The following is a 23606-nucleotide window of genomic DNA, read 5'->3' on the forward strand; positions in this document are numbered from 1 at the left end:
GTTGAAAATCAGAACAGAATTAAGAGGCTACATCCGCACGTCATCAATATTAATTCGGGAGATAGTAACTGCACTGTTTTTCGAATGTTCTGCGAACCTTTGGCAACAGTGCGTCGGCAGTACGTGACACTATTAAAGACGAAGGCACAATATTGTGATAATACACATTGTGATGATGGTGACTATTTCTCTATGCGGACAAATCAGTCAGTTAAGTTCGATTTCTTGTTATAGATAATCGATTTTAGTAGTTCCAATTCTAAGGTTCCAATGTGACACAAAATCTAGGCATGGGATCAAAAAGTTTATTTGAAGAAAGTGTATTTTTTGTTCTTCTTAATATTTTATTTAATCATAAAATAATTTCCACATACTAACATATTTCTCAAATTTGGCTCTGTACCGCCATTCTTAACTATATTACGAATATGTGTGCCAAATATCTCAACAATATATTCAAAATTAAAGCTGCAATCTTGGAACGCATTTTTAGTCTTGATGACGAGCTGATGTAGCCTCTTACACCCTAATTAAATAATTCTGCAAATTTTTAAGGTTATAAATTTTAAGAATTTGAACTTGGTACTCTTCTTAAAATTTATAGTCTTCACTACCTTGCTATTAGGGTTATTTTTGATGTTCTCAGGGCAGGAGCGTCATTTGAAATTTTGATAGGGGGGGGGCAAGCATTATATATACAATACATTTATATGCAAACATAATACAAAATTGATCTATTTTTTTGTAAATTTCAGTAATTTTCAGGGTCAGGGGGGGCAAATGCCCCCCCTGCCCCCTATCAAATGACGCCCCTGTCTCAGGGAATTAATGTTTTACAATTAATCTGTAAGTTTACCTGTTGCATATCGTATGTCGTACACAAAAAACAACTAATTGAAAAACAGTTTTTGAGTGAAAAAGTTGTTAAAAGTTTTGATATTTAGCGAAATATAGGTACAATGTGGCTGCCGTGGAATTGTAATATCAATGACACAGAAGAAGCTCCTGTTGAACCCGTAGTTGAAAATTGTCATTCAGAATTCAGAAGAGACATAATTTTTGATTAAGTTGGACAATCTATAACTTTATTAATGTACTCCGATTTTCAAGATTCTTGCATCAGTTTGTAGGTACATGTATTGTTGTCGATTATATTATTCTGTAAATTATTATTAAATAATTTGCTTAGATGGCATTATAAGGGGGGTGAATGGAAGCGTTGTATTTTCTCCTATCTTTAAAAAATTCTGTGGAAAAATTGGAGGGCTGATTTTGTTTCATACTCCTTTTATATTATCCTGAAGGTATCACTTAGGTTTTGTTTTTTGAATTATCCGAATATCTCTTTTCTTGTAAGAGCTGTCAATAAAAACACTGCTTTTAAGGTTTATTTAATTAAAACTATCAAACGCACTAAAATTAACAACAAAACCAAACAATTCTATAGCGGGTATGTCCACCTCTTGCAGCAAAGACTGCTCGCAATCTGATTGGCATCGAATAATGATGTGTTATCCTTGCCTAGGGCCTGGGGAATAAATAGCTCGATATTCCTCTACCTGCGCCATAACTGTACCAAATTTTCTAGAGGCCTAGGATGACGGCGAATAGCTTTTTTAATTCATCCTATAAATGTTCAATGGGATTGAGATCTGGGCTGCATGTGGGCCATTCTAATCTTATCAATCCAACCTCTATTTTATGATGAGTCAATCAGTGTTTTTATTTACAAAAAATGGTACAGCTATTACAAGAAAAGAGATATTCGGATAATTCAAAAAACAAAATTGTAGTGATGCCTCCGGAATAATATAACAGGACTATGAAACAAAATCAGTTCTTCCATTTATCCACAGAATTTTTTAAAGTTAGGAGAAAATACAAAGCTTCCATTCCCCCTGTACAATGCCAAGCAAGCAAAATTTTTGTGTTACCGGAATAATACCAAACGATATCAATACATTTGGTGCAAGAACCTTGAAAATCGGAGCACAAATAATAAAGTTATAAATTGTCAAACTTGATCAAAAATTTTGGGTGGCGGAATTTTGTGCCGGTGAGTGTATGAATAAAACTACAGCTATAGAAGAAACTGCCACTCTGACTAGGACACCAATTTCAACCGTTCAAAAAATGATTAATACTTCTAATACTAATACTTCTAAAAATTAAAAGCAGAGTGATGGAGTAGTATTTCTAGAATGTTTGATGAAGATTCCCATCGTCTACGTATACCTATGGCGAACGGAATATTTAACGAAAATAAAACAGTACGAGACACTAAATAAATTGTTTACATAGATAAACGTGAATTATCATTTCACGTCTCAACTATCAATTTTGAAATTGATGAGTAACAAAGCTATCTATACAGTAACCACCACGCTACTAGACACACGGGTACATTGAGCTAATACAGTCCTTCACTTGTTGCACTGTTTACTTTTATGTGTAGTGACGTCTAGAACGTCAGAAAATGTATAGAAACTGAATATAAACATAGAAAGTTGACAGTTTATAGGACAGTTGTATTTGAAGTTTATAGTTGTCATTGTGTTACAAGTTGTAAAAGTTATAAAATATTGTAATATTGTTGGGGTAAGCTGCTTCAGGAATATTTTAAAATTATAAATAATTTTTTGGCTTACAAACAATTAGAATATCTCGGGAAATATTCAATTAAATTAAATCATGAAAATGGTATTGGAAAAATAGTGGCAGGACGCTTCTTTTAAAAGAAAAAATGTTTTAATTGTGATGAGTGGTTCCTGAGATACAACCGGTCAAAGTTGACCGGCATTTACGGCAAAGATATAAACAATAGGATCATAATTTTCAAACCATCACCTCTTTATTTTTGTCCTCTTTCTCCGCACCAATTTTCATATCTTTAAAATACTCAACATATATTATTATAATAAAAACTATGGATATTACTAGTGAAAATTGGCAAAAATAGCAAAATTCCAATCAAAAATTAGGTTGGAGAAAATGTAATCTCAAAGTTCAAAATCGGTATACCTACGCTAAAAAAAATGCATTTTCTCGGCTTTCCATGGAGCAATTTTCTTCATTATTTTTTTGTTCCCAAGTAACTCGAGTAGAGCCATATAACTAACGCATTATTAAATGTCAAACTTGCTTTTGTTTTGTTATAATAAATTAATTTATTGATTGTAACAAAAATTTTTAATTTGTTTAAATAAAGATTATTTAAATAATTATACAGCTTTCAAATGAGAATATTTGTGTTTTTAACGGTAAAAGGTACACTTGTAGTAAGTTTACCTAAAAAAGTCTGCAACTGGAAAAAATATGTAGTTTTCTTTTCTTATAAATAAACTAATCTATTATAACAAAACAAAAGCAAGTTTGACATTTAATAATACGTTAGTTAGATGGCTCTACTCGAGTTACTTGGGAACAAAAAATGAATGAAGAAAATTGCTCCATGGGAAGCCGAGAAAATGCATTTTTTTAACGTATACCGATTTTGAACTTTGAGATTACATTTTCTCCAACCTAATTTTTGATTGAAATTTTGCTATTTTTGTCAATTTTCATTCGAAATATCGATAGTTTTTATTATAATAATAGATGTTATGAGTATTTTAAAGATATGAAAATTGGTGTCGAGAAAGAGGACAAAACTAAAAAAGTGATGGTTCGAAAATTATGATCCTATTGTTTATATCTTTGCCGTAAATGCCGGTCAAATTTGACCGGTTGTATCTCAGGAACCACTCATCACAAGTAAACGTTTTTTCTTTTAAAAGAAGCGTCCTAATGCTTTTTTTCCAATACCGTTTTCATGATTTAATTTAATTGAATATTTCCCAAAATATTCTAATTATTTATAAGCCAAAAAATTGTTTATAATTTTAAAGTATTCCTGAGGCCGCTTAAGAAGTCCAATTTCAATTCTGTAAAGTACATTAGATAGTTAAAGTTCATTTTTATACAAAAATCATAGTTATTCTTATGTATCATAATTATTGTGGTTATTACAGCAGCCGTAAATTTTTAATTAACAATTTAATTGTTGCTAAACTGTTCATTCAATTTCCATCGGCTTCTGGAATTATTATCTATACGAAAAGAGCTTTTATATTACCAAGTTATTTAATTACTGATAAACAATCACTTATCTAAAATTTTAGTTGAAAATTAAAGATTTTGTTGGAAAATCTCGCATTTTCCGGGGAAAATTTTCGTAGAAGTAAATCGGGAAAAACACTTCTCTATGCAGAATTTACGGTGAATTTTTATTTGGGTGTTTTTGGTGTAAAGTTAAAATCTTTGGAGTTATAGAGCAAAAATTGAAAAAGACACGATTTTCGGGCGCCATTTTTGAAGTTATACTTCTTTAGGCGCGATTGAGAGTAAAATTTTTCATAAATCTGCGCGCATGCGCACACAGACAGTATGACGTTTAGTTGCGAATCTTTCAAATTATGTATCAGCGCAAATAAGCCATTAAAATAATATATTAGTGTTTTTTAGTAAATGTATTATTTATTATAATTTTGTGTCTTTGGATTTGTCTTCCTTGGGCGTAAAATAATAAAACATTTATTTTTATATTTCACTTGTCACCGTGATGTGTAATTATGTATATCTGAAACGTCAGTAACATGCGCCTTGATGGCCTGGTTGGTAGAGCATTGGACCAGAGATCGAGAAATCGCGTGATTGCGGGTTCAAATCCCGGACGATTCATACTTTTTTTCTTTTTTTTTATATTTGGCATTGTTCATGTTAGTGTCAAGTTTTGGTTAATTTTTGGTAATTATTGTTAATTTTTTGTATTGTAACTGTTAAGTACATTTATTTCGTTGAAATTATATAATAGAAGTATAACTTCTTACGTGCGTACAAAGTACACACACATTCTTTTTTTTTATAAAAAAAGTAACACACTATCTGCGGACTTTGCATACCTATATTATTAGTATATACAATCATAAGATTCGATTCCAGCAATAAAATTGCTGGTAAATAACTTTTCCTTGTATTTTGCTAATTAGCCCAGAGTATAATTAATGTATTTCTTGAATGAAAAAGCAATTATTTTGAATAGTTTCATTAGAGTCGCATGACATAACAGAGATCAAAGTCATAGAAGAGAACGGGCCAGATTAGCCCAAGCCTAGCAATACGGTACCCGTGTGTCTACTAGCGCGGCGCTTACGGTGCATACTTACAGCATGCTATGTTAGTAAATCCACATTTCTTCGATGGCACCCACAAATTAGATGATCCAGTATCGAAAACGACTTTAAAATTCTGTGGTGGGTTACCAATGCTAATAGGACCATAATATTGTGCCTGAAAACAAAATGTTGCTCTAGGTTTGCGTCATTTATATAAACTATTAGCACTTACATCTAAATAATTGGATAACGGTTCTGGAGTTGGTCCACCGTATTTGTTTGAAGTTTGTTTCACAGATACACGAGTTAATTCGGTTCCCACCTCTCTTAGTGAGTTTCTTATAGTTTGAATTTTCTGAAGTGGAATTCTGGAAAAAAAAAAGAAATTTGTATAGAAAAGCATAGGTCGTATTCTTTTTCTCATGATCATCTTTCAGTGCGTCACAGTTTTTCGATTTCTTTCTAACGCATTAAATTGTATGTGACAGAAAAAAAGGCACGTCGGTGATTACATTTCGTCGGTGACATTTATAACATTTATTCTAGTTATTCTAGTTGTCGATAGATGGCGCCATAATAAAAAAATATTTTTTTTAATTAGATAATATTACAAATATAATCTGTATAATTTATAAGACTATACAAATCAAAGAAAATACCATTTTATAAATGCAAGAAACATATTTGATATGTTTTTATTCCAAATTGAAAATAAAATGTGACAACTGTCAGATTTAACTAAAATGTCATGTTAGAATAAATGTCATAAATGTGTATTATCACGGACTTACCCTTTTTCCTATCATTTGTTACGCACTGAAAAATGCTCATGAAAAGGACAATAGTGCAACAATAGTATGATATTATTTTAAAGGTGGTCAAATAATATTGTACCGGGTGTCCCAATAAGAATGGCTCTCGGCCATATCTCAGGAACCGTTTATAGTAGATCTTCGAGAAAAAAAATATTTATAACAAAAGTTGTCTCGGGAAAAGCCTGGAAATTATTTTCATAATTGTATGTTCACCGCTAGAGGCCGTAATTGAATATCAAAAATTAAAAAATCAAAATTTTACAAAATTTGCCTAACGAAAGGGCACTGGAAATCAGATCATCGTATTCTTCATAAAATTCTGCGCATATTTGATTTCACAAGTTTAAGTCTACCTTTGTAAATAAGAGGTAGGGGTGAGTGGGAACCTTGTTATGAAAAAATGGCTGTAAGTCCGGTTCTGCTAAATCGAATTTTGCAAACTTGGTCTTGTTGAAAACAGCTCTTTTTCGACAATGTAAGAGTTATAATTTCGAAACAGCCTATTAAGTAATATGCCAGCTAGGAGGCGTTATTTAATTATTTTCAGAAATCTAGTTTTCTTTAATACAGAGATAGATATTAAAAGCATTAAACATATTAAATACAAGTATGCATTTTTAATCCTGTATTACAAAATTAGATCAAATTAGCAACAGAATAGCGAAAACCGCATGTCGATACCTTTTTTTATCTCGAGATATCTTAACAAACGTGTAAATTTTAAACTAACTGTTACTGTCACCGGTAAACGAAGTTAAGGAAAGGTAGTGTGCTGTTGAAAAATCAAACATTTTTTAGATGTCAACGTGTATTAATTAAAACAACAATAGGACAAACAACACTATAAAATATAACAAAGAAATAAAAACAACTACTTAGTGACGACTTATGTTCAAATTATGGCCCATAATTTTCGATGCAAGTATTTACTCTTTAAGAGTATATTGAACAGCAGTCTCAATTTCCGCTCTCGCAATGCTTTGCATGGCGTTTCCTACTTTCTGGGATCATGTTTTCTCGAGTAGTGGGCCTAGTGGCAAAAACAAGGTATTTAATCCGCCCCCATAAATAAAAGTCTAAAACAGTTATATCTGGTGATCTGGCTAGCCAAAAAATAGGCTTCCACGTCCTATCCATCTATGAGCGAATGACTCATCTAAAAAATCTCTTACTACTCTGGAAAAATGCGCGGGAGAACTATCGTGTTGAAACAACATGGACCTACGAACTACTAGGGGTACATCTTCCAGAAGAAGGGGCAATTCATTCCTTAAAAAAATTAGATAGCGTTCAATAATAATAGCATTATCGAAAAGAAAGGATCCAATTATCTGACTATCACCAGATTTAACTGGTTAGTGTGGGGACGGTTTGGTATTTCACTTTTATTCAGGTATGGGGACGGATTAAAGACCTTGTTTTTGCAGCTAGGCCTACTCGAGAAAAAATGATCCAGAGAATACGAAACCCCATTCAAAGCATTTCGAGAGCAGAAATTAAGACTGCTGTTCAATCTACTCTTGAAAGAGTAAATGCTTGAATCAAAAATGATGGGTAATAATTTGAAAATTTAAGTCGTCACTAAGTAGTTGTTTTTATTTCTTTGTTATATTTTATAGTGTTGTTTGTCTAAGGGCCGGTTGTTCGTACGCTAATCAAAAATGATCATTATCAAATATTTAATTACAATTATATTTGATTAAGCGTACTTCTGACATATGTCGCATTTTGAGGTTATGTTGACTGATTTATTTTATTATTTTGGTTTTAATTTAAAATAAAACATAATTAAACTCTGTCTGATGTTAATTTCTTGTTTTTACTTACAAATCAATAATAATAATAAGCAATTTTTAATAATTTAAGAGCTGCAGCTATATTTTAATTACTGTTTTACCTACAATCAATAACTGATTAGTGTTTTACATGTATTTTTCATGTCGCGATTTGATTCCCATCAAGAAAATTGATTACAATAAATGATTGATTATAATCAACTTCTTGATTAGCGTTCGAACAACCGGCCCTAAGGGCCGGTTGTTCGTACGCTAATCAAAAATGATCATTATCAAATATTTACTTACTGTCACCAACTGTCAATGTCAACATTGTTTGGGTTGCTGAAAACATAATTATGGATTACAATTATAAAATTAGTTAATCAATTATGTTAATAATTGTTATGTTAATTGATTAACTAATCTCATAATTATAATCAATTATGTTTTCAGCAACCCAATCAAAGTTGACATTGACAGTTGGTGACAGTAATTAAATATTTGATAGTGATCATTGTTGATTCACGTTCGAACAACCGGCCCTAAGAGCCTGTCACTGTCTGACGAAGTCAGATTGTAATTTTTGATAGTCAACATCATTCTCGATTTTCAAATATAATTTTAAATCATCAGTAAACATTAGGAAAAAAGCAAAGTGGAAACAGAAGGCAATATCATTAACATAAATATTGAATAGAAGGGGTCCAAGATGTGACCCTTGTGGCACTCCTGAAGGTACCTTAATTTCAAATGATTGAAAACCGTGAACACGTACTATTTGTATTCTTTCAGATAGGTAGGATAACAACCATTCTAAAAGTTCACCTTGGATACCCAGACCTCTCAACTTATTGATTAAAATCTTGTAATTTACCCGGTCAAACGCCTTTGTAAAGTCTGTGTATACAGCATGAACCTGTAAGCCACCTTCAAGAGATTCCACAAGGAAGTCAGTAAAAGTCAATAAATTAAGTTCAGTGGAGTGGCTGGAGAGAAATACAAATTGCTGGTCGATAAAACAGCATTTAAACTTGCTGACAAATAGTCACAAACAAGACTCTCAAAAACTTTGGGAATACAACTCAGAATGCGAATGTTTCTAAACAAAACTCTCGGGATTTTTCTATTTTTTTGACAAATATTAAGAATGTGTTCTCTAATTCCTCTACCTGGGAGGAATCCGTATTGTTCTTGGGAAATTTGTGGTACGAGAATTGATTTTAGTCTTTCATTGATGATGGTTTGAAGTACTTTGCTTGCGTGGGATATCAACACTACTGTACGGTAATTATTGCAATCTATACGCCATATCCCAATTCTATGTAATAACGTTATTATGGTTTTTCCAATCTGATATTAGTTCATGTTTGTATTTCCAAGAGACAGCTGCTTTCCGTACCATTCTGAACATGTTTTTAGTTCAGATTTATATCGATCTTCAATATTACAAAAATCTAAAATTTTATACATAATATTGACATTCTAAACTCTTTCTAAACATAAATAACAAATTTTTTGATTGCCTGATATTTGCTAATAAAAATAACTCAAATTAAAGTTAAAAGTTCATCTGATATCAAATTATTATGTACACAATAAACCGACAAACAGTTCTAAATTATTGACTTTTGGCATTTTTGATTTATATTTTTTTTGTGAATACTATCAAAATAGGTATGTGAAAAATTTAAATAAGATATTAATAAAATATTTAATGATTTGTATATATTATACAGGGTGTAACGAAAATACAGGTCATAAATTAAATCACATATTCTGAGACCAAAAATAGTTGGAATTAACCTAATTTACCTTAATACAAATATGCACATAAAAAAAGTTACAGCCCTTTGAAGTTACAAAATAAAAATCGATTTTTTCGAATATATCGAAAACTAGTAGAGATTCTTTATTGAAAATGGACATGTGGCATTCTTATGGCAGGAACATCTTAAAAAAGAATTATAGTGAAATTTGTGCATTCAATAAAAATTTTATGGGGGTTTTGTTCCCTTAAACCCCCCCAAACTTTTGTGTACGTTCCAATTAAATTATTATTGTGGTACCATTAGTTAAATTCAATATTTCTATAACTTTTTTGCCTCCTAGTATTTTTTCGATAAGGCAGTTTTTATCGAGTTGCGGCTTCTTTTTTAATATGTTCACATAAAAATTTTATGGGGGTTTTGTTCCTTTAAACCCCCCAAATGTTTGTGTACGTTCCAATTAAACTTTTACTGCGGTACCATTAGTTAAACACAGTGTTTTTAAAACTTTTTTGCCTCTTTGTATTTTTTCGAGAAGGCACTTTTTATCGAGATATTACTTCTTTTTTAATATGGTTCAAAATATACCTAAAAATGTAAATCATAAATAAATGTTCATATTATTACCAAGTCTCCATAATCGTACTTAGCCATATACAAATATGTGGTGGATTTGACAAATATTCAAAATATCTCGATAAAAACTGACTTTTGGAAAAAGTACTAAGAGGCAAAAAAGTTTTTAAAATATTGTGTTTAGCTAATGGTACTACAATAATAATTAAATTGGAACGTACACAAAAGTCTGGGGGGGGGGGGGTTTAAAGGAACAAAACCCCCATAAAATTTTTATGGGGTGTCCAAATTTCACTATAATTTTTTCATAAGATACTACTACCATAAGAATACCACATGTCTATTTTTAATAAAAGATCTCTAATAGTTTTCGATATATTGGAAAAAATCGATTTTTATTTTGTAACTTCAAAGGGCTGTAACTTTTTTTATGTGCACATTTATACTAAGGTAAGTTAGGTTGAATCGTACTATTTTGGGTCCCAGAATATGTGATTAAATTTATGACCTGTATTTTTGTTACACCCTGTATAAATATGCTAAGTACCTATAATACATGTAGGTATATGCCAAAACATGATAACTCCACTTTTTAAATCTTAATATGAAATAAAAAATCGTCTGAAATTTTTAATGACTGAAAAATATTTAAGTTAATAACATTGCAAACGAAAAACTATTGAAAAACTTTGTAAGAAATTGTTAAAATGAACTCAGAATTTAAAAGTATGGAAAACATTTTTTTGTAGCACTTGTCTGCTTTTGGCTGTACAAACTTAGTCACCTTCCAAGTCATTTTCAACATGACTGTCCTAAATCGCACGGCTCAGGTATACTATCGTCGATGTCCTTCAGTGCCGGATTAACCAATAGGCAAAGTAGGCAGTTGCTTGGGGGCCTAGCAGGCCCAAAACGAAAAAAATATTAATTAGAATTAAATAAAAACTATAAATTATATGATGTTGAATAATTCAAATATCGCACAATACCATAGATCCTTAAGCAAGAACTAATGCAGAACCAAAACCTATTTAAACTCCGTTTCACACGGAAATTCACACCTAGTGAAGCTGCAATCAATAGATACAATCAATAAATATCTGAGGAAAACATAGCTTCCGTAACTGAAGAAGATGAAAAAACATGCAACGACAGTTCTTTTCCAGTTCAAGAAGTTAAAGAATCAGAAACCGAAGCTAATTAAAAAAAGGAAAGAAAATGGAGTGCTGCTAAAAGTTGTGTTGGAGCAATATCTTATTTTGGGTTTGTTCAGTTCGTGACCTTTTTTCGTCCTCTACCTACCGTTGGGAAGTTATGATCAAATGCTTAAATGAAATTCCACTAAGAGATTCCATTCTCCACGATCTAGTCCTTAAAAGAACAAGCAGCACTAATGGAGTACAAGGGCTGATGGAACAAGAGCTTTATCTAAAGGTTACAACGCCTTCTAATCTGCTCTTCGTACTCTTGCTAAAGACTCTAATCAGAAAGCTGAAACAGCTCATGAGGCTAAGTGTTTGTTGAAAGAAATGTCAAACAAAGAAACATTCTTAATGAATGAGTTTTGGGATTTTAGAACGCATCCACGTTGTCAGTAAATCACTACAGAGAGAAGACACTGAACCTTAAACTGCAGTCATGCTAATTCCAATGAAGTTTTTCTACAGGGTGAAGAAGAGTTAATTTGGATAAGCTAATTACTGAGCTGAGTCGTTGATTGACAGCGCACGAATCAGTGAACTCAGTATTTGGTTTCTCCAAAACTGAGTGTTACTCAAATAAAGGAGTGTGCTTCAAAACTACATGAAAACTATACTGATGATATTGAAGATGAACTAGTGCAGTTCAAATATTTTATTGTCCAGCTTCAAGCCTTTGAGGGGAAACAATTTATTACTGCTTCACAGTAATTTTGGGTTACTTATCATAACAAACTTGAATCAACGTTTCCAAACGTGTCAGTAGCTTTTAAGATTTATCTTACGCTAATAATTATTACAAATGCAACAGGCGAACGATCATTTTCAAAAATAAAAATTATTAAAATCTGTCACCATTCGACCATGGCAATAAATAGACTAGCATTTCTCTCAATTATAGCTATTGAGAATGATTTGCTCGAAAATTTGGAATTTGAAGATATTTTAAGTAAGTAGTTTTGTTCCTATGAAACTCAGAAAAGTTGCCATATAATAATTATTGTCATATATTATATTTATTAGTTTGTATTTTGTGCAGTATCGCTGCTCATTTTGATATGACATACGACTCTCATTACCCACTCCACTGTAAATAGTATTTAAGGAAATTGGAACCTGTAGAGGCTAATACATCACAACGATTATGTATAGGGCTTCGAAAACTCAAAATATTTTTTGTTTTAATTTGTAATATATGTAAACACACAGTTTCTGGACTATTTCTTTGTTTTATTGCTTCAAGCAACACGTTTTAGCGGCCACTAATATATCTTAGGAATACCGCTCGGAGATGGACGAGTTACCCAAGGTTTTGGAGGGAGAAGGCGGAGGTTTCTTAAGGGGCCGCATAGGCTGGGTTGCCTAGGGGCCTCAAAATTCTTAATCCGGGACTGAATGTCCTTTGAGGTCAGTTACCACTTATAAAATTGATGAAACGCATCCGAGATGATTCCTGATTGGCAGAGCTTTAATACATCTTGATACTTCTGCATTTTGAAGCTGCAAAGCCTCCAAGACAGGAGTAATAATACAATGAATTGCTTATAAATTATCTAAAGATATTTGTGATTATTAAAAAAAAATTTAAGAAGTGAACTTAAACCAGTGGACATTGACTGAAATAAAATCCTGACTATATCATTGTGTACATATACTCTCAACTAAAATAAGGTGGAAACAGTTGCTTTCTCAACTATAGAGGATAGAATTTATTCTCTCAGCAAAAGATATGTTGTACGCAACATAGACAGTTCCAACATCAGAGCTAAAGAGAACCTAAAAACTCCTTGCCACCGTCTAGGTCACATATTAACCAGACATCCCAAGAACAAAGTTCCTTTCCTCCAGCCAATCTTTTGCATTTAGCTGGGAATGAACTTCCTAATGAGTACTACAACACCCTATAGTTCGTCTCACCTTGACTTTACAGTATAAGGAATAGAGGCAATGCAGTCCTTATGAGAGTTTTTTGCGCGGTGATGCCGATTTTATCAAAAAGAATTTGTAATCGAACATTAGAGAGATTAAATTAAAACTGTTTTAGAAAGGCAACCTACAATTTTAGGATTCATATGCGTAATAAGTATATCAAATAAACTTAAACGTATACGAATCCTAAAATTATAGATTATCTTTCTAAAATAATTTTAATTTAATCTCTCTAATGTTCGATTACAAATTCTTTTTGAAAAAATCGGCATCACCGCGCTAAAAACTCTCATAAGTAATGCATTGCCTATATTCCCTATACTGCAAAGTCAAGGTGGGACGAACTATAGAAGAAACTCCCCTAAGATATTGCAGATAATACCTATAAGTTATAAGCCAAAAATGATGATTAAGAGCCCTTCCTATGTTTGGCTGGTAACATCCTTGTGGTTGGTTGGCTTTTCTATATCCACCAAATACTTCACATTTAGCTACGGTTTACTGTAAAGAGACCGAAATCATTAGACTGAAAGCAGTAGACCGAACTCATTAGACCGAAAAGCACTTTACTGAAACCTCACTAGACCGAACAGTAGGAGACAAAAAAGCAGGAGACCGACAGATTTTTACCTTCACTAATTTGTTTAATGGATAAAAATTTTTCATATCAGACTGTACTGTACACAGTCTATAAGTAATATAGAATAATACAAAAAAACACAATAAACAAAAAGACAGATATAAAAATATTAGCATAATTTACTGCAATATTTTTTAATTTATGTACCATTTCGGTAAAGTGCTTTTTGGTCTACTGCTTTTGGTCTAATGGTTTCAGTCTAATTGTCGTGTACCCTTAGCTACACCACCTTCAGACTTCATGCTCCCCTGGCAGTTTTTGCTACTCCACCTAGCAAATAAAGTTTGCTCATCCCAATCCTATGATTCCTATGCATCCACAACAACAAAAAAATGAATTAAACCTACCTTGAAGAGGAGAAAGTTAAACAAAGTTTCATTACGTTCAGTAGTACTGCCAGTTACAAAAAATATGCAGAGCAACTAAGGATATTCAAATTATTAAGGCACATATCCATTACGTTGACCTAAAGAAAATGGAGTCAGAGAATGGGTAACCATAAGCAAAAACAGGAACGACTGGAGAAAAATTGTAGAACATACCAAGCCACACAACCAATTGTAAAACTGAAATGTTAACGCGGATTGATTCACTGCGACAAACGAATCGGAAGAGCCCAAAGAGGGCGGTAATCACTCCGCTAGGAATGCCTTGATGATGATGATCCATTACGTTGGTGCTCTGTGTAGCTGCTCCACATAGTGGATACGATACGTTGGTGCGCCACCAATCGGTGGCGGTTTATATGTAGAGGAGTGCATGCCGTATCCATTGGAGCAGTTACACAGAGCACCAACGTAATGGATATGTGCCTTTGAAAATATTTTTTAAATATGAAAATTTTGCCAAAAAATACTCCTGGTAAAAAAATAGAACCCATTTCTGTTTTATTATTTATATTATTAATAGAAAACGTATAATGTATAACTAAATCTGAAATATTTTGTATTTTTTATTGACTGGGCAAAAAAGATAATTTGATCAGGCACATTATGAATGGTAATTTAATATTAGTTTTTAATATCGATCACCTTACATCAATAAATTGTTGAAAATGGATAAAATACTCAGTAAACAGTAGTAGAAAAGTACTTACAATAAAATATGTGAAATCGTTAAATAAATACCAGAAGAAAAAAATACATAAAAACATTACCGATTTTAAGAACATTTATTTATAATTAAATAGAATAGGTAAAATAATACTTACCGCACAAAATCGCAATTAACTGTATAAATACTGCATATAAAGAATAAAAGCAGATAATTCCGCATTTTTACTTTTCTTTGTATTTCTGCTAATAAACCGGTAACTTAAATTCCCTTCTATTCTTATTCTTACCACACAAATAAACCACTCCGCCAAAGACAGTGACTTGACAAATAGACAAATGCAATTCAATCTTCAATTCATCATCAAAGCCGGTCGCATAAATTACACTGCTCAACAATTGATAAGGATTATAATAATTATTATTTCAAATATTTTAAAAGTTTATTGAGGTTGTAGTATTTTTTTACTGGTTATAGTTAGAAAAAAAATATATATTCTTTGATACATAAATAATCGCAAGCCAAAATTAAATATTTTAACAAGAAAAACAATTTATTGAAATATCCAGAATAACGAGATAATTGGTCTATGGGCCATTCCACGAACATACGCCTGAACGCCTGTTTTGGATTACTTCTACTGTCATTGGCTGTGAGTTTCGAGGGTAGCGCTATCTCGCGGTTTGAAACTTATACTTTTCTGATAAAATTTATGTATGTGAAATATACAAAACGAGAAAAATAGATACTTATCTAGAAAGACACAAATTATGAACTGAAATATTATTGTAACCTGATTACTAAATGAATACACAGAATTAATAGTAAAATTAATTATGTTTTTTTAATTTTATTCATTATCATTTTAATATTTAATATATAAGTTTATATATTTATAATATTTAATATAAAAAAGGAAAGGATTTAGTTGATGCAGGACATGTACGCAATGTTTCCGAATATAATAAATGCATCCAGTACTGTTATATTCAGTATTTTTATATGAATCAATACAACAGCTGCAATATCTTGTTTTCTTTTTTGAAAAATCCATATTATCCGCCATTTCAGTTTATGAAGTTTATCAAATGCACAAAACAAAACTGCCAACTGCCACTAACACAGTTTTGCCACATTTTATTTAGAAAATCTACTGTAAGTTTAGCTTACTAAAATCTACTTATCAAAAACTAAAATATACTATACAACTTTATTAATATATTTGTATATAATTTAGGACTTTTTATAATAAAAATAACAGCTGACTAACTAGAAATTTTTTTTATTTAGCTAATGCCTCGACAACTGATGGGCATTGGCATGGTGATGGTACAATGGATTTTACCAATTAGGTAGCTAGTGTTATGTGTAGTGTGTGTGTTGAGTAAGTGTCTTGTTACTTTGCAAAGTCGATGTCATTGTCTTTGCAGAGACGCTAATTGTATCCGAACGTCTGCGGTCCCTCCGGTGGGTACCGATCCCACAAGGATAGAAACTATTTTCATTTATTAATTTATAATAAACGAAAAATTCTCTACCCTGGTGAGATTCGAACTCACGACCATTCGGTCCTTTCGATCCAAAGGTAGGCGCTCTTACCACTGAGCCACAGAGGGAGTTTAACTAGAAATTAATATGACTAAACAAAAACCAAACTTTTTTATATTTTAACTGGGGAACAAAAATGACCAACTATTATTAATTTTTATCAGTTTTATATTTAATATTTGTATATAATATTTTGTCATCCACTGATTTTAACATCTGCATGTCTGGATCATATTCTTCAAACAATTATTTCGCATTTTACATTAGAAACACGCAAACACAACATTTGTTGTTTTGCAAAGTTACATATATTATAATTAGGCCCGGTGTTTTCACCTCCGAATAAATATTTATTAGGAAGTTTATCCGGAAGATTACATGTAAATCTGTCAAATAAACCTCCGAATAACTTTTATTCGGAGGTGAAAAGACCGGGCCTCAGATATTTTAGTTTTCCATCGTTAGCTTCTAACAGGCTCACCGACCACCGAATACCAGAACTCTTCAATAACACCTGAAATAGGTACTGATTGCACTGCTACTTGAAATCTGCAAGTTTGTTACACCAGAATCCAGTTTCATTTCTGTTTAATATTCATCATCTACGTCCTGGGGCTAGATTCCGTGCACTGTAGATATCTACACTTCGCTTTCTATCGATGTCAATTGTCGTGAAAATATTTGAATTTTTAGCTTTAATTGAATTATTTTCTAGTTTTGCTAGTTGATGCTGAAGTGACACTTAGTAAAACAAGAAAATATTTGAATTAAAACTAAAAATTCAAATATATTGACATTGGTAGAAAGCGGTCGGCGGTGTTAGCGATTGTACACAGAATCATCCCACCCCTGAATCTTATTTTCGGTAATGACATTGGGAAATTGTAACAAAATGTCTAAAAATTAATTTAGAAATGGGGTAAATACTATTAAAAAGCAAATTTTATTTTTGTCATAAGAAAATGTTGAAATATACCAAAAATCTACTAAAAAATATTGCCTACTAGAATTTTTTAAAAAGTGTCAAAAATCTACCAAAAAAGTAGAAATCTACTAAATGTGGCAACGCTGCACTAACAGCGCTGGCCAAAACTGGCCAAAACCGTCAAATCCCCTCTGCTCTACCCATGGCGCGTCATTTAAATTTATCAGATAAATGCACAAAACTGCCACTAACAGCGCTGGCGAAAGCTGTCAAATCCCCTCTACCCATCGGCTCATGGCCAATAGCCACCTTTACTTTACAAGCCATGAAGTTGAAACTTGGCAACATCTTAGCGTAGACCGGTTAATTCTGACAGTTCTCATTTATTTTTAAATGTTTTTAAATAATATTCACTGTATTAACAGAAAAACTCAAACATTTTACAATATATCGTGCTCCAAATTATAAAGAATATTAAAAGGTATGTATGATTTTAGTTCAATATAATATATTTTTATATAATATATTTTATAGTATAATATATTTTTATATAAACTTACGTGCATATAGAAATGCGTCCACTTAAAATTTTTGTCATTTTTGATGTCTTATATTTACTAAACCTGTTGGCCGATTCAAGTGATTTTTTTAATATGTTATAGTCTGCATGATTCTTTAACAATACCGCTGTAATAATATTGTTGCTAAGCAGTTAATTTTTTATTGTATAACGGGCATTTATAAAATAGTGAAATTAAAACTCAACTATAGCCTCAGGTTTTCTTAACATTCTGTTTTTTATTCATTCGTTTATGTTGGATAATAAAAAAAAGTTAGCTACTTTAACAACTAGATAATGTCTTTTATCAATACAGGGTGTTTCTAAATAAGTGCGACAAACTTTAAAGGGAAAGTAACAAAATGCAAAATTTTGACCCCTGTCAAAATTTTCAATGTATTTTAAATGTAATCATTTTTTTCGAATCTTGAAAAATCTAATAAGTATTTTTGAAAAATTTAAACGCAGAATGAAAGATTACTTTATCACCGAGGGCCGAAAGTCCCTTAGAATGAATATTCCATAGGGTGATGCGAACTTTGAGAAAAAAAAGACAGTTTAATTCGTACACCCGGTATATATACAATGAAAATTTACTTATTTAGCAACAATATTATTACAGGGGTATTGTTAAAGAATCAGGCTATAACATATTAAAAAATCAATTTAAATCGGCCAACAGGTTCGGCAAATACGAGACATCAAAAATGACCAAATTTTTGAGTGGGCTGATTTCTATGCACGCAAGTTTATATAAATTTCTTTAAGTTTGGTATTTTACATACGGCATACCTACTTATAATTTTTGTTTTTGTAGATGCCAAGCCGTTGCTGTGTGCCAGAGTGCAAAAGCAATTACGATAGCAGTCTTAAAAAGAATGAACAACCAGAAAGCACTTTTTTATTTCCAAAGGATCCAAAGCTGCGAGAACTTTGGTTACAGTGTATCCACAGGAAAAATTTTGTTATTGGAACATCAGCGGTAGTATGTGCCAAACATTTTTATTCTGATGACATCGAGAGAGTTAGAGAATGGGTAGATAAGGAAGGCAACAAACATGTAGAGAAATTAACGAATCCTAAGTTAAAACCTTCTGCAGTTCCTCGCATTTTTCCAATTCAGGATGTTTCTAAATAAGTGCGAAAAACTTTAAAGGGAAAGGAACAAAATGCAAAATTTTGACGCCTGTCAAAATTTTCAGTGTATTTTAAATGCAATCATTTTTTTCGAATTCTGAGAAAACTAATAAGTATTTTTGAAAAATTTAAACGCTGAATGAAAGATTACTTTATTACCGAGGGCCGAAAGTCCCTTAGAATGAATGAAAGGTTGTTTTTGAATGACATATTTGAAACTAAAAATCACACTAAATTTTCTTAATTTTTCGCCCCTGTAACTTATTAAAATAAACATAGAAGTTTTCAGGGACTTTCGGCCCTCGGTCCTAACGTAATCTTTCATTCTGCGTTTAAATTTTTGAAAAATACTCATTAGTTTTCTTAGGATTCGAAAAAAATTAATCCCATGTATATTCTTGTTATTGGTTTTCTTTTGTATAATAAACGTTACTTACAAGGAAGTACTTTTAATTTTATTTTGTACAAACTTCTAATTAATAATATTTTCTTGTTCGACTCAAAAAATACTATAAATTTTACCAGAATTTCTACTTTAAAATTGTGTTTTCAAAAGCGGTAGTCCGAAAGTCGGACTACGCACGTCATCAATTGCGATGTTGCCTTTTTCTCTTCATGGCTTGTAAAGTAAAGGTGGCTATGCTACTGTGCAACATAAGAAGTACGAAAGTAAATGGCCCTAATAATTATTCCAATAAACAACAATGTAATTTGCAATTTACTTTCGTTCTTCTTATTTTGCACAGTAAAATATTCGTTGTCGAAGTAATCCAAAACAGGCGTATGTTCGTGGAATAGGGTTTACAAAACTTAAATACAAAATTCTAATATTTTGTTGGAACTCCTCTTGAATGAATTAAACTTCTTTATTAGGCATGTAGGTAGAGACAATGAGACGACTTAACGCCTTTGAAATGTGGACCTATAGAAGAATTACTTATGTTAGTTTTCTGGGTATAGATAGAGTTACAAACAATGAAGTACTGAGAAGAACAGGTAAAGAGAAGGAAGTTGAACTTACAATTAAAGAAAGAAAGTTACAGTATCTCGGACATGTGATGCGGGGCGAGAAGTATGGCATCCTGCGACGCATAATGCAAGGAAATATAGATGACAGAAGAAGCATCGGAAGAAGACGAATTTCATGGCTGAAGAACCTGAGAGAATGGTTTGGATGCAGCTCAAAACAACTATTTAGAGCTACCGTCTCAAAAATTAAAATAGCTATAATGATTGCTAACCTCCGTAGCGGAGATGGCACCTGAAGAAGAAGAAGAAGAAGAAGATTAGGCATATTATCAATTAATGCATTCAAAAAAACAAAAAAAAATTTATCCAAAGTGGTCTATATGTGTTTCACAGCTTCACTTAACCGTTGAAGCGTATTTACACGATTATCTAACACATTTAGTTGTCGTGTTATAGCGGCCCAGAAGTTCTATGGAGTTCATATCTGGTTATCGAGCAGGCCACTCCGTTCTATCAATACCGTGATGCTGTAATCTTTCATTCTCAATATACACACTTGGGACGGACATTGTCGTCTGCAAGGTCAAAACTTACAACCATTTATCTACCACTAAACCAAACTTACATGGAATCATATGATAATTTTTATTATTTTAAGCGAATTAATACTAAATTAAATTTTCTTTCATCACATCTTTCAGGAGCCTAACTACGGGTTATAGAACCAAATCAACATACCTGCGAACTATTAAAGTTAGTTGGATGAAAATTAAAGGATTTTTTTACCGATCATAATTCCTCCCCAGAACATGACTGTTCTTCTTTTATATTTATGAACAAATCTGGCAGTTTCCGTTCTTGCTTGTCTACCTCGCCCTCTAAGTAAACGAATTCGTTAATCATCTGATTTTACACATCCTACTTTCGTTTGAAATAGCACACTTTTCCAATAGGGCTTTTCATCGATTGTCATTTGTTTCGAGCTTCTGTCATAATATGTTGTATAATCTATGTATTAGTCGAGGAAATGAAACAATTTGGCTCCCAATTTTTTCGTCCAACATGGATTTACTCGAAATTTTCACAGAAGGTAGGGAATAGTCCAAGGATCATTTTCTATATTAAGCCGCTGTACGCTAAAACCTTGGGGGTGGTTGCCACCCCATCTCGGGGGCGGTAATTTTTTATTACATTTTAACAAAGAAATCGATGAAAAAAGTGATTCTAAGAAAAAAATGTTTTTTACATTTTCTTCATAAAACTAATATTTTTCGAGTTATTCGCGCTTGAAAGTAACAGTTTTTAGATGAAAAAATCGAATTTTTTAGAGGGTTTTTTGAGAATATCTCGAAAAATATGCATTTAATCAAAAAAACTGTAGATATCAAAATTGTATCTTTTAGTAACACCAATCAAATTATTTTTCTGAAATATCTTTAAGACCAATACTAACCGAGATACGGCATGTTAAAAGTTAGCTATTTTCGTCAAATGCATAATTTGAAATATTCAAAGTAAAATAACGGACAAACTTTGCATTTTTCGAGGAAAACTTAAATATTCTTTTTTCAAGTATATAGTTAGGCCTTTCAAAAAATAATAATAAAAAGTTTCTAGCCTGAAAATTAAGCGACTTATGATCAAAAAAAGGTCGGTACCTGCTTTTCTCTATGAAAAAATCAGTGAAAACAACCCCCTAACTACACTCCTAATTTAAAATTGGTCTTCAACTTTCTGTAATTCCTTTTATATTTGTATTATCAATACACCCAAGACGTTTGACCTATTTAAAAGACCTAATTTTATAAAAATTGTAGTTTAAAGAAAAATTAATTTTTTGGAATTTCCCATCTTTCACCTTTTACTTCAAAATATCTCCGAAAATACTGGAGATACGAAAAAAATGATAGATTACTATATTGTAGCTTTTTTAATAACTAAAATTCCCTTGTTGGATTTTCATTACATTAAACAGTTAGCGAGATATAGCTGTTTAAAACCTCTATTTACGAGCAAACACCACCTTATTCGAGCCCTTTAAACCCACCCTAATTAAAAACTAAGGGATTAAAAACGGAATTTAGTTTACACAGTCTTATAACTCTTCAAAAATCCTACAAAGTTATTTTTGAAAAAACTTTTTATCGCCAAAAATGAAGGAGCTATGTTTATAAAACGAATTTTTTTTTCGAAAAATTCGGATAGTCCGCTTATGGATAATTGTCAATTAATGTCAATGTATGTATAATACCACAGAACCGGTTCGTATACTGGCAGATGACTAAAAAACTATTTGTATTTGTATTTGTACATATTTGTAAATTCGTATTTTTGTGTAAATAAATGTTTTTGTAATTCTTTAATTCTACTTTTTTTCTGTATAGATCTATTTAAAATATCTACTTATAAAAACTGTAATGTCATTAAGGGTAGTTTTTAAGGGTTGAAATATTATGATATTATATTCTATAGTATAAAACAATCCTTATTTAACCAATCAAATCCAAATTTTACCCATATTAAAGTTTACAATGTTTTTATATAATTTTTGACAATAAGGGGTAGTTTACACCCCCTAAAAATAATCAACGCCCTTAAGCATGATATAGAATATGAAGTACAGGGTGAGATAATTCTAATCCCAAATTTTTATGTAAATCCATGCACGGAGAAATTATTCTTTTAGGATAAGTAAATTTTTTATATATAGCTCCAACAAGGTTGGTCTTAAGGGTTGAAATATTATGATAGTATACCTTAAAGCATAAAACAATCATTATGTAACTAATAAGAACCAAGTGTTGACAACATTAAAGTTTAAAATGTTATTTTATAATTTTTTACAATTAGGGGTGGTTTTCACCCTTAAAAAACCAAAAGCGTACAACGGCTCAATATAGAAAATGAACTAGAGGGTAAAATGAGTCTAATCCCAAATTTTTGTACAAATCGATGCTGAACGAACAAATTGCGAGGTTTTGTCATTTTTTCAGCTTCATTTCCTCTACTATATACGAGTATTATACATATATACAGATTATACAACACATGACAGAAGCTCGAAACAAATGACTGTTGTTGAAAAGCCCTACAGTTTTGATGTTGAAGACATCAATTTACGTGATCAATATTGTGCTGCCGAGTTAACTCGGGATCCCGTAACTTCCACCTTCGATAGTCCTTGCGCACGGCAGCTCTTCTTCTTATCGTTATAACTAAAATATTTACACCTATAGGTTCCAAAAGCTGCAGGTTTCAAATACATAGTGATTCCATGTAAGTTTGTTCGAGTGTATATCTCTGAACCATCGTCGTAGCTTTTGTCAGAACCGTCCGTGCGGCCATCAAAACAAATACCACCCAAACGTAAATAGAGCCTACCCAAAGCAGTTGTAGACACCCTATCGTGTTCATTATATGTCTCTCATTGTTGCCTCCAAACCAAAATGCGACTATCGGAATTATTTTTTATACGAAATCTAGACTGGTCTGTAAATAAACGGTTTCTCCATTCGTTGATTGTACATTTGCGATGTTCTTCAGCCCATAGTCTTCTCAA

General features: G+C 31.9%; 2 protein-coding genes across 2 annotated transcripts in view; one reads left to right on the forward strand and one right to left on the reverse strand.

Annotated features, from left to right (window-relative positions):
- LOC114348849 (lysosomal aspartic protease) overlaps positions 1-15296 on the reverse strand; it is a 53967-nt gene extending 38671 nt beyond the window's left edge. Inside the window, exons 1-3 of the mRNA XM_028299328.2 lie at positions 15067-15296; positions 5386-5521; positions 5205-5328 (exon numbers count right to left, since the gene is read on the reverse strand). Of these exons, the coding sequence (XP_028155129.1) occupies positions 5205-5328; positions 5386-5521; positions 15067-15131 (325 nt within the window). The 5' untranslated portion in view covers positions 15132-15296. The remainder of the gene's footprint in view (positions 1-5204; positions 5329-5385; positions 5522-15066) is intronic.
- A 2536-nt stretch (positions 15297-17832) lies between these two features.
- On the forward strand, positions 17833-19389 carry LOC126888809 (THAP domain-containing protein 2-like). The gene is made up of 2 exons (XM_050657196.1): positions 17833-17863; positions 18759-19389. Exon 2 carries the CDS (start codon positions 18759-18761, stop codon positions 19077-19079), a length of 321 nt encoding a protein of 106 aa, XP_050513153.1. The 5' UTR covers positions 17833-17863; the 3' UTR covers positions 19080-19389.
- Positions 19390-23606: the final 4217 nt, after the last annotated feature.

This window comes from Diabrotica virgifera, chromosome 7 (genome assembly GCF_917563875.1).
Source record: "Diabrotica virgifera virgifera chromosome 7, PGI_DIABVI_V3a".
Taxonomy (NCBI): Eukaryota; Metazoa; Arthropoda; class Insecta; order Coleoptera; family Chrysomelidae; genus Diabrotica; species Diabrotica virgifera.